Source organism: Apus apus, chromosome 5 (genome assembly GCF_020740795.1).
Source record: "Apus apus isolate bApuApu2 chromosome 5, bApuApu2.pri.cur, whole genome shotgun sequence".
NCBI classification, from domain to species: domain Eukaryota; kingdom Metazoa; phylum Chordata; class Aves; order Apodiformes; family Apodidae; genus Apus; species Apus apus.
The window spans coordinates 32,940,270-32,953,319 of NC_067286.1; the positions used below are offsets into that span (position 1 = coordinate 32,940,270).

At 35.0% G+C, this 13,050-nt stretch overlaps 1 protein-coding gene across 10 annotated transcripts in view; it reads right to left on the reverse strand.

Annotated features, from left to right (window-relative positions):
* Positions 1-13,050, reverse strand: part of RYR3 (ryanodine receptor 3) — a 210,986-nt gene that overhangs the window by 82,657 nt on the left and 115,279 nt on the right. For 7 of the 10 annotated variants that reach the window (XM_051621634.1, XM_051621642.1, XM_051621640.1 and 4 more), the window contains exons 39-43: positions 11,205-11,478; positions 9,250-9,364; positions 6,151-6,283; positions 5,067-5,170; positions 1,856-1,991 (exon numbers count right to left, since the gene is read on the reverse strand). In XM_051621634.1, coding sequence (XP_051477594.1) covers positions 1,856-1,991; positions 5,067-5,170; positions 6,151-6,283; positions 9,250-9,364; positions 11,205-11,478 — 762 coding nt within the window. The remainder of the gene's footprint in view (positions 1-1,855; positions 1,992-5,066; positions 5,171-6,150; positions 6,284-9,249; positions 9,365-11,204; positions 11,479-13,050) is intronic. The other 3 variants (XM_051621641.1, XM_051621636.1, XM_051621643.1) reach the window with 1 other exon arrangement.

A 13,050-nucleotide genomic window follows, 5' to 3' on the forward strand; every position in this document is an offset into this window, starting at 1 on the left:
ATATTTCATCTTTTCTTTATAAGAAAAACACATTAAAATCAGTTTTAAAGGTCACAGCTTGACTGAAACAACTCTGTTTAGAAGAGATTTGAGTGGGAAAATATACATATACTTAAAAAAGGAAAAGAGTGGGTTTAACTACTGTATAGATTCTGTACAGGCAGACAGGTTGTGACCCAGACACTTAATGAATAAAATTCATTGGGAAAAGGAACCTTCCTATAAATGAACTCTTTGTATGTAACTAACTGCTTCATGGACTGCAGTTAGTGGTACATGGAAGCATGATAGGAATAATAAAAAGGTCAAATGCTTAGCTTATAGTTAAATGGAACAGTTTAGAAATTCACAGTGGCTACCTTATAAGAATAATGATGCTATGTAGGAAGTTAAGAAACTAATGGAACTTGTAGGAAGAAAACAAATTACAGGAAAAGAAGTAGTTTACAGTCACTGAACTTATGATGTCAGTAGCCTGGATCATCAGTGTCTTTGTTTTACACACAAGCTACAATTTCAAACCATTACAGAAACACAAGTAGCAAGTTTAATATAAACTGAGTGTTGCAGCTTTAGCCACTGTGGTGTAGCTGAGAGCAGAAGTGGTGCTACCAGACAGTCAGAGTCAATGGAAGGCAGTGGTAGGTCAGATAACTGGGAAGGAGCAGTTAAAGAGTTTAAACATGTCAGTCTTGCATTTTTCCCACTTAAAACACCAGTACGATCTTAATATGGAACATGGGATGAGAGGAAAAGGCCTCAAGTTGAACCAAGGGAGGCTTAGACTGGATATTAGGAAATCTCAAAAAGGAAGCACATATCAAGAAACGTTCCTTGCAGGTAGTTTTAATTCAGAACGCGCAGGAAAGAAACCTACTTTAAGCACAGAGGTTAAATTAATCTTTAATGTTGCTCTAGTGAAGTCAATAAAAATGTAATAAGAATTAATTAGCCCACATATTCAATATGTAATTTCTTTTACACTGCACTTGCCATTAAAATTTTCTTCTGACCTTCTCTTTATATATATTTCTTTTCCATATCCCTTCTGCTGGGATTCCAAACTACTGAAAATAGCTTTAATATCTTGCAGCCTGCTCTAATTTACCTCAAAGGTCAAGTTAATGAAGAATTTTTCTTGAAGAAAGAACTATTACTTATTCCAAGGATTTATTGTCTAGAATCAAAAATCATTCATGTGTTTACAATTGTGTGTTTATTTTATCTGAACAACCCAAATATTTTACTAATTTGTATTAGTAATTGTCCTCTCAAGCAGAGGACACAGAGAAACTAGTACTCAGATTTTCAGAAGTGCTGCCACCAAAACTGTCTTAATGGGAACATTCAAAACCCCAATGATAACTGTTTTTCAGAAAAGAAGCAGTGAAACACTTGAACCTAAAACTTAATTCTACTGACTAGCAGTCCATCTAGCAGAGTTTACTCATCATACTAAAAAAACGTGCACAAATAAGATGGAAATTATCTTTATCTATCTATACAGAATACTGATAACATTTATTTATAAAATCAACAATGAAAAACACAGACTATTAACTCTTTGTTCTAAATTTCTTGTAACAGTTAGTCAAGTTAGTTTAGCAGCTCACGATAGCTACAGGCTTATCAACCAATTAACATACTCCAGGACTGTTTACTGAACTGAATAGTAAAGATGTTTATTGTTTCATTTTCAAAAATTATAATAAGCAGCATATACCAATAATCTTGCATTTGTAATGAGAACAGTATGCATTAACCGCTCTTCATCTGTCAGCACATTTTTGTGGTCAGAAAAGTAATTTTACAGAATCCCTTTGATGTAATTTGTATGCCACGAAATTACACTTACTGTTAACAAAAACTGCAAATCTTAAGAATGACAGGTAACGTTCACCCTCTATTGGATTCCACCCAATGTCTGGATATCCTTTAGCCAGCAATACTGGACAACTCTGCAGGCCACAACCCGCCAGGTAGGTAACAACCTACAATACAGAAGCAATCATGTATTCATCTGTTTAGCAATAAATTTCTGAAAATAAGAACAAAACAAAGTTAGCACAGTCAGTTTTAATAGCAAGGTTTTTAGATTCTACGTGTTTTACCTGAGAAGCTACCACATATCTCATTATCTGATCACTTGGTTTCTATTTCTTGCTTTTGACTATGTTGACTAAGTCAAGCACTCTTTATTTCTGAAATTACCTGATTATGTGATGGCACAATACAACAACATGAACAGATGTGGAAGGTGAAAAGTAGAACAAAATATTGTGGAATCCAGATCTTTTTTTACAGTACATAACCAGCAGTTTAACTAATAGTTAACAACTTTAAAAAATCACATAAATGTCCTTGTATGACTCATTTGCTACAATAGCAAAATAAATATTCAATCAAAACTTTATTTACTATAATTCCCATTTTAACAGTTATGCATATCAGTGAACAGTTTTAAAAAGTCTGACTGAAAGATTACAATTTTTCTAATACGTAGATTCCCAACATGGCATTCTTATCAAGATGAACATCTTTAACTAAGAGAAATATTTGAGAAATCATGTCAAATTTCATTCATTATAGTAAACTGAATGTCTGAAACATGTACAGAATGATTTCTCAGTCGTTTAAAAGGAAATTTGCAGATAACTGCACAAACATGGGATTTTTGCTTTTATTTAAAATACACAAAGGACATGATATGAATATGATTATAGAGTTGAAATATATTTTTAAATTGGTAATGAATATCAAGAACTTTTCATGAACCTTTAAAAACAGAAGATGCAAATTATAACTTCTTACAATGGAAGGCAGCCAAAAACAGGTGGCAAAAGGGACATAGGCTTTCCTATTTGGAAAAGGGAGATATGCTTTTCTGCTTAAGCACCCTAGAGCAATTCCACCACTTGTGAGATTATATTTAGTCATTACCTAAAGCCCTAAGAGAGAAGCTAGTTAGGAATTCAGGAAGAAGAATTATACCTCTGCTGATACAGTATACAAGTTACCTTCAAAAGGCTGCAAGAGAGGAAGTTACTGCATTCAGGTGAAAAAGTATGCAATTCCTAAAAGGACTTTATTTTTCTAATATCCATTTAGAAGATATGACTGAATAAACACCTGTAGGACTCTGGAGATGTAGCTTGCATAGAATGTGAGAAAATTGGTAGAATAATTTTTTTCCATCTCTTTTCAGATTTTTTAATGCTACCAGCAAATCCCACAATTTAAATCTGTTTAGTTTACTACAGTATGTCAAGCAGGCCATAGGATACTTTTCTTGTGCAATTCTCTACCTTACACAGACACACACACACACACACATTTGCAGTACAGTTAGATCAAATTTGCAACGGCAAAAGTTTAAAAGTTCAGTTGTCTATGTATAATTTATTTGCTTAGAACATAGGCTTTGCGGCACAAACCTTAGCCACACAGAAACACTGTATCCATTTGTGAATATGGTAAGTATACTGCATTCACTGAACTGAGAGCTATACAGTATTTGGTTTTTTTCTACTCAGCATATAGTTTTGTTTACTGAACAACACCCACTGATGCACCAGATAAAGTTATTGACTCAATACATTACAGCCAGTCATATCTATTACATATATATATATACACACACAAATATATATTACATTACAGGTCAATATATTACAGCTAGTACATTACATTCTTACAGCTAAAACAACTGATGAATTTGGGAAGCCCAGTTTGAGACACAAGCAACCTGATTTTTCAGCATAAAATACTGTGTGTGTTGCAGCTGGTATCTGTTACTGCTTGAACATTCAACACTTGTAGGATGCTGAGTATTCCAAGGCCAGGAATCAGTAAATGAGGAACACACAGTTAATGGTCAACAGTGAATTTCAGTTTACGTGATTTGCCCTACAGTACTTTCTGTGGAAATATGAGACAGTTGCTAGAGGCATTCCAGTCACTAGTGGTGTATCCCAAGGGCCTATACTGGGGTTAATACTGTTCAATATTTTTATTAATGGTAGGACAGAATGCACTCTCAGCAATTTTGCAGGTGATAGAAAAGTGACAATTGTTCTCATTGTTACCTTTATCTAGTAAGTATTTTCCTGTGCTCACTCACATCCTTCCCATTCATATTCTTCTCTGTCTTCTCCTAGCAATCCCTGTCATATGTCCATTTGTACTAATTTCCCAACTTTTCCTCTCCCACAGCATGCTGATCACAAACTCTCCCCCAGATAGTACTACTTCCATCACAGGATTCTCCCATACTGCACAGAGCCATTCCCTGTGCTAAGCTATCATTTAGGTGCTGACCTCTTCTCCTGTATTTAAATGAGACCTTGCCTTCTGTTTTCTGTTTCCCAGTGCTGTGCTGGCATATATCACGTCCTTTCCCTGCTTTCCTACTCTTCTGACTGCACCCATCTTCCATCTCATAATCAGTTTTCCTTCCTGGATATACAAAGAGCTTTCAGGCATTTTTTTTATTCTTCTACCCACCATTTCTAGTTCATCCTACCTCTCCTCACATTTCCCTTGATTCCTAATAATTGCTAATGATCTGAGTCTTGGATTCAGCTTTCTACTGCAACTACCCTTAAAATCCTGTTCCAGCTTCCCTTCTTCAAACACCTACACTTCCATTCTCTTATGTCTTACCTCCATTCCCATTAATCTCTATGATTTATTTAAGTCAAAATTTCTGCGTCCTTTCTTCACATTCTCCTCTTAATTCTCAGATTTGCCCCACCTCAAACCATGTTTCTTGATATGCCTTTCTCCTGTTTCAGGCCTTTTTACTTGCCATCCTTTCCACTTGATAAAAACAATGAAGAGATGAAGAACATAGAAATAAATCTCACTTGTGGTGATTCCCACTAAGCATAAAGAAAAATCAGGGAAAATACTGCTCAGTCAATCTTGCCCTGAGACAGCACATACCTAGAGCAAGTATTTCTGAAGACATCATATCAAAAAATTACTATAATCAAACTTGCCTTTTTCACTTTGAGCATAAGTACACTAATTTATAAATAGGTAAATAGGCCAGAGTAATCACTTACTTTATCCAGATCTGGCTCCTCTAATGCTAGTGCAAGCTCATTATTGTCCATTACAGAAGCTGCTGCAACATCTAGTGGTGTTGAACCTCTCATTGAAGGAAATGCTGCAGAAGAAAGTTAATATATATTAAATTCAGTTTGCAGTAATCACAGTCATGCAGCAGAGGGCAGCAATCACACTGGAATATAGAACATAAATACATTAATAGGACGTTGTATGGCTGTTCTTCAATCAAGACCACAGTTAACTGTTTTGAATAATGTTAGAATGCTGAAATTTTTTCCTGACTTGACATCCATATCTATAAACATACTTAACCACACTGATTTTAAATGAAGATGAAGAAATCATTATTAGCAACATAGCAAACGGTAATATTATACTATTTCTTTACCAGAGGAACATGTTAAGTATGTAATTCTGCACAACCTGGTCAAATCAAGATTTTAAAATATACTTATATTTAGCTAAAGAAGACCTGTTTTCTTTCTTTTAGTCTTATCCCATTTTCTGAGTTAAATACAGGCAAATTCAGGCATTGAAATGAACAACTAAAGCTCTGTGAAACCACACACTATCTTGCTTTGCTATACCTTATTAATATAGCCACCTGTCTAGCTGATACAATTTTCCTTGTGTTATAAAATGTAATGCAAACACACACTAAAAAACACATTCATTGTTCCAAAGGTAAAATATTAGATTCACAACAGTGGCCTAAACTTCAGAGGGAAAGGAAATGAAATCAGAAGAAACAGGCAAATACCATAAAGGTTAACGTAATCTTAGATTTCCAGTTCCAATTATTTTGAATGGAAAAAGTATCAAACTGTATGGATTTAATCCTAAATATTTCAAGGTATTAAAAAACCACAGATTTAGACTCTCCTGTTTCTAATACAATTCACTGACACATAAGGATGAAACAAAGTAAGTATGAGTTACAGGTGAAACCACAGAGTGTTTTAAGCTTCAGAGAGGCTTCGTCACGTACTTCAACTTGCTATACAAATTAAATACTAGTCTTGTGATATCACAGTTTCTCCTGGTCTTTCTTTTAGCTGTTACAGCTACATGACATACCCAGTCCAACACTGCTGTTTTCCAGTAAGTAACTAAGATGCTCAAACATGGCCTTCTGGTTTTGACGACTAATTCGACAGAAATAGCACAGGAATCGACAACAGCTTGCCACCATCTTAGGGAAAATGATCTGCTGAAGAAGAAAGTTGACAAAGCAGTGAAATATGTTAATTACCAATCTGTTCCAATTCTTCCCGCATTCCTAACAAGGGAAGTATAGTTAAGTTACCACAGTGATAAGCATCTGACAGTTGCTTTGCTTCTAACTTAAGAAAGGACATTTCATTCTAACTTTTGTATTCATTTGGCCATTAGGTTTAAGAGGTTGAAATATAATTTTGCAGAGGACTATAGAGGACATATAAGGGCAAAAAATGAAAAGCAATTTGCTGACTAGCAAATACAGTTATACAAAAACTCTACCTTAGCAGCATTAAAATAAGCTCAACCCCTAATACAGAATAGCAGAATAAAGAATATTCAAAAACCTTAAGTTTATCTTCCTGTGTTACAATAAGAATATGCTGTCTTCATATAAAACATTTTTACGAGACCCCTATATTGGTCAATGCATACTACTATATTTGAACTGTGTATAAGTGACTCACTGTACAAACCCACAGAAATTTTCATGAGTATAAAGCATAGCTGACCAAGGCCTGCTCACTGTTTCTGGCCCTACTGCTTTTTATTCAGAAGAATACCTTATCTGGCAGAGTGAGAGATGTGCAGCACGCACAAATATGTACCTTTCCAGATTACAGCCTAGTGGTTCTACCTAGGGTAAACAACCTTTCAAGTGAGACTTCTTTGACAGGTTAGAAGATAGGCATGACAGCAGACGAACAACTGACAGCAAATGACAATAATTTTAAAGGCAGTACTTTCTCTCCCTGCAAGGTTGCAGTTTCTATGAAGGGAATTTCAGGCTTGGAATCCTGAAGCAATACTTCCCTGCTTGTAAGTTTCCTGCACAGTGGTTTGTTCTGCAAAAGCTCCCCACTGCAATATCTAAAATCTGTGCTAACAATGTGCAAAACTCCTTGTGCCTTTCTGTGTTATTTCATAACATGGCTGTAGCCCTGATTTTTGTTTAGGTTTTTTTCTTCATGCTTAACTAATTGTACATGTTGCAGCAAAAACAGAGGGCTGTGACACTATAAAGTAGCAAATAATTAATCATTTTACAATTAATTGTAGCTCGGCTTGAACTCAAATGTGTGTATTAGAGCAAAATAAGTAAATCCAGTATGTGAAGATCTTGTAACACTGTGAAGGTACAGCCAGACACAATGTAAAAGTATTTTACAGAAGTATATGAGCTATATGATCAAAGAGGCAAAGCAAGAGGGATGTAGCTGCACACAGAAGGCATTCAAATGATGGCAAGTTGCCAGACAGAGACACCATAAGCACAAGACAGTAAAACGGGCTGAAAATCATTCCAAATACCTAAGAAGAATCATAGAACACCAGGTTGGAAGGGACCTTAAGGATCATGTTGTCCAAACTTTCTGGACAAAAGCATGGTCTAGATAAGATAGTCCAGCATCGTGTCCTGTGAATTCTTTAAAGTGTTTAGTGCTGTGGAATCTACCACTTCCCTAGGGAGACTATAATGGCTTGTTCTTATGAAAATTTTTCCTCTTGATCTGGGAATGAGAGGCCAGGCAAAAAAAAGCAGGATAAGCATTATTTGGATCTCTCTTTTTGGGAGTGAGGCAATGGGATATAAACATTAGGCATAAGCAAAGAGAAGAAAGAGGATATGCCTGCTTCACTTCTGACTTCCTCAGTAGCCTAAATGTCTGGTGAGGCTTCTCAAAATTTATGTCACTCTGCCTTTAAAGTAACACGTGTACATTCAATTATAACATTAAGAAACAGGAAAGTGCAACAGTGCAAGGAAATTATTGCTCAAGTATTTGAATTTGAGCATTTAGAATTAAGTTAGTGTTAGTCTCTTATGATATTTTGTTGCTAACAACCTTTCATCTAAGATGAAGCGGTGTATTCTCCTATGAGAGCAACACCTTCCACAAATTTAATATATATATTTAAAATAAGAAAAACAATCTTATAAAGTGTCCTGGTTTGAGCCAGGAGGAGGCTAATTTTCCTTTTACTGATTTTTTTTATTATTATTATTCAGTGAGCTCTTCTCTAACTAGCAGCAAGTTTTCCAGCTAGTGGACTGATAATGCTGGAATGTTTATGTTACTGCCAAAACATCAAGGACACTTTGCTCTGCTTCTAGAATCTCCACCTTCAGAAGTCAACGGAGCAGAAGAGTCGTATCTGTAACCCCCTCATAAGGAGGAGTGGACTGGATGGACAGCAAAATTGACCAAAGTATTCCATTCCATATATCTACGTAAGCTCAGTATAAGGCCAGGGATCACAGAAGTCAAACCCCTTCCTTTTTCTTCTTCCCTTCTCTTCCATCCATGGCCGGCATTCCAGGGAGGACTCAGACTCACCATCACCATTGACCCCCAGGCTGGTGCATTCCTGACCATCACAACTCTCCCCTCAGCTCCTGTCTGCTCTGCCGCTCTCTCCAGCAGTGCTCTGGGACATTTTGGAACTGCTCACAGCTCAGGAGATGCTGTGGGAGTTGCTGGGGGTGGGGGGAGGCAATAGGGCTTTGCACATTCCTGCACATACTTGTATATAATTGTACATATTTATTTTATCGCTAGTATTTAATTTAAGCTGTCTAGTTTAGTTTTCAGTCTGGAAAGTCTCTCTTTATTATCCTTTCCCTACCTGGGCGGGAGTGGGAGGGAACTGAGAAAATTATTGTTCCTGGTTTGATTGTTGATCCTGAGTCAAACCATGACAAAGTCCTATTAAAAGACAAATGAAACATCTATAACCTCTCACTCAGGTTTTAAAAATCAACACCTAGAATGCTGGCCTTCTCCTTTTAGTATTATAAAAACTGTTCTATTTTTAACATTAATCAGTAGTTCAATTTGGATAAGGAAAATCTGTCTTAGGGAGATCTATTTTTCTTTGAATACTTCTTAAACACTCTGGTATACTTTAGGAAATGTTCAAAATGCAAAACACACAATAAAATTATGGTGAAATTACCTGAGATTTATCTCCTCCAAGCACATTCACCATCACATCCATAACAGTCTCATGCATGCCTAAGACTCTCATTAAGTTAGGATGCTGATAGAAGACCTTGTTGTTCATTATATCTCTAAAATGGAAGAAAAGGTAACAATGTGTTTTTAAGAATTACCATCTTAATTTAAATCAATAATGCATTTTTAGACATTTCAGAAATAGGCATTCACTGTAGTAACATCACTTTAGTTATTAGATTTGAGCATAATACAGACACCTGACAACTAAATGTTTCACATTTAAATATGCTATCATTTCTCTAATCTTCATGAATTCTATACAATAAGAATCTAAACTTTTAAAATACTGTAAAATGGCATTTCTTAATCTTTAAATTGCTCTTACCATCTGTTCTGTTTAAAGAAAAAATATATTCTATGACCATCTAAGTAGGAAAAAATGTATTCTGTTATGTTCTAAGTAGAGAATGTGGAACAATTAATCTAAATCTAATCTTGCCTCTCCAGAAACACCCCTTTTCTTAGCTCACAAATTACAAGACAAGGAACTGAATATTCAATATTATTTGTTAAGGTGTTTCATCAATACTTCCAAAATTGAGACAAACTTTCAGAAGATGTAGAATGGCATACAGTTCCTTTAAATAGGAATATTTCAACTCTGCCTTCCACCCTCCCAACATGTTCTAGATTTCACTGCATGGGTTTCATTATTTATGTGTTTTGATAGGGAATCCAGGCATTTCAAACATTAAAAAATGTTTGAAACATAAAAAAAATGGCATATAACAGACATAATGCCAGCTTTAAAAAATGCAGAAAACTGGGAATGGAAGATGACTCATCATACAGTACCTCTGAGAAGGAGGCTACACACATGCTGAGTTTAAGCAAAACTTACCCTTCATCCCTTACTGAATTCTCAGCAATTTTACAAACTTGGCATCAGGAACAAATAAGATAATACTGTCTCATGGTAACTGAGGAGTTGCTACTATGAGTTCCTCAATTCAACTGAAGAGTTTAGTCTTTGCAATTTTTACAAAAAACATGCAATTCTTACAGTGAAATGGGAAGAGTAATGGAAGTTCCTTACAACTGTCATAAAAGAAGGAAATCGTTCAGTATTCCTGATGAGTTGACAAATACAGCTCTCACATAATCATACTATATTTTTCTCTCTTCTAAAAACATAATTTTAATTGAAGTGCTTCATTTTCTGTGAACTTTTTCTCCTTTTCTCCTTTCAATATTAAATGGTCTAATCCAGTAATTATTCACATAAGAGGAGTAACACACATGCAGGCACTGCTGCTTAACAGAGATAATTTCATAGCAAAAGCACAGAAAATATCTTTTAATATCAGCAAGAATTACATGAAGGGAATATCTTATAATTCTAATTTTATAAAGGAAAAAATAAGCAGTCTTCTATGTTCGAATACTTCAGTTGCCCCTGTTAATAATATAATAGATACTAACCAGTTCAAAATATTTCAAATCACAATATGACTTTGCAGGTTGTACCTAACTGCTTGCACAAACTTTCCAATTAAAAAGACAGCAGCAAGTTTATCCACTCATATATGAAATAAAACATGAGCTTTAAGTTTAGGAAAGATGCAGTATTAACACCAATAAAGATTTGAGTTTTCTGTTGTCTCCAGAAATGCTAAAACACATATTTTGATGAAATGTTAAGCATTAAGCTTAACAATAGTAAAAGGAATCCATTTTCTTTGGATGAAAAATACCTTACTTCACAGAAATTTGATACTGCTAGAGAGATCAATTTGAGCCATGTTGGAAATACCTGTGAAAATTAGAATTTCTGGTACGTATCTGCGTTTTATTACAGCAGTAATTTTCATTCAGGATCTAAAATAAAAGCATTTATTAGTATAACAAAAAACTGTGCACAAACTAAAAAACAAAACCGTGTGAATTCCATACCCTAATCCATTTATCATTAGCAACTCCTCCTCCTTTCCCATCCTGACACTGAGAAGTGAGCGAATCTGGCCCAATGCTGCAAGCAGGTTAATGGTGTCCTTCACAGAGGCAGCGCTAATGGTGTATGCTTTCCTCAGGGCTTGGAGTAGCTCTCCAATGCTGTCATATTGCCTACGAAGCAGAGTGTACATTATCCGAACTAATTCAGGATCTTGAATCTGATCTTCCTGGGACCAGCGCACCATAGTCTGGGATATGAGTTCTTTCAGTGTAGCTAAAAGAATAAAATACATAAAAAGATACAAGGTATTACAACAAAAAAAGAAGTGACAAAACCATGTATTATAGTAAAATATTAGATAACAGTAGAAGACAAGGCAGATGTAAGAGAGCAAAGAACACAAGCAGACCGAACAGGAGTTTTCAACTGGAAAAGTAATTTTTAAATCTTCCAAGATAAACGTGATGCTACTGAGAGATAGAAAACATAAAACATCTATTTAGCATTGAAGTCAATACTGACATTGCTGGCAGCAAAAACTCAGCTGGTCAAGACTCTAAGAATCATACCTGTAAGTTAGAATATATATTTAAACTTTCAATTTATCCTTCATTTCTAGATGAAGTTTTATAAAATAGCACTAAGTGTAGCACAAACACCTCTTCATTAAGAATCTCTAAAACCTAACTTTGTAATGCCAAAGAAACAATGTTTTTTTAAGATCATCAACCTACATTTGGAATTCAGAACTGGTAATGAAGTTTTCAGTAAATAGCTATGGGATGGGAAGTATGAGTTCAACTACAGCAGAAATATTAATGAATGGGAGCTCAGCTTGTCATTCAGTTTTGCTGGGGGGCAGGAGAAAATAAAATCTGTTCTAAACTTACAAAACTACCAGAAAGGAAGATGAGACAGTAACTTTTTAAACTCAAAATATCCTAGCCTAGCCAGGGTGACTTGCATGGCTTTTGCTGTTCATTCACTTGGTAGATATTTCGCTATATTGTTCAAACAAAAAGAATCTACATTGTCTTACAAAAGATGATCTACCTGGAAACATCTCAGAATTGTATGATGATGCAAAGGCACTAAGGAATAGGAGACACAAACTGACTTAGAATAGGGAAATTTAACCTGTAATTCCCATCTGTTTGGAGAAAGTCACTTTCACTTGGGAATATACTTTCTAACAATATTATATTGTTTAAAACTACATAATGCATTTTGCTTGAAGCAGTTCTGATGTATACATTACACATTCAGTGAACTTGAAAACAATTTTTATGAGCCCAGAATTTGGGAAATTTACCTGGAAACTAAACTCATGTTCCAGTCCTACATGTTCAACATTGAAAGGAATATTATTCTAAACAGAATGTGATATTTTGGATTTCTTTTTTTTGATGAGGGAAAATACTATATGATTTACTCCAAATAAATATTTTCCACTTTGACAACCAAAATATTATTTGCACTGACTCAGTTATGAGGACAATTTTATGCACTTGAGTTAACCATCAGATATTTATACATATAACTAAAAGATTATTACAGTTTTGAGTACAAATATAATATTCCACAATAAACATTCTCATGAAATGAACAAATGAAAAACAATTTTTTTCCCTTATACTGAATTGTTTACACAGAGGTTCCCATGAGTAAGTGCAACAAAATTATCCTGTGCTCTTTAAAGCTTCTCTCTGGAGTTTTGAAAATGTTTCTCCATTACAAGTGTTAGTGTTTCTTAGGCTTTAGTATCTGTGAAGGTTTTGGGTTCTTTTCTTCTGATAAGCTTTTTTTATACAATGTTGCTGTATGTAATCCTTTTAAGCAGTATGG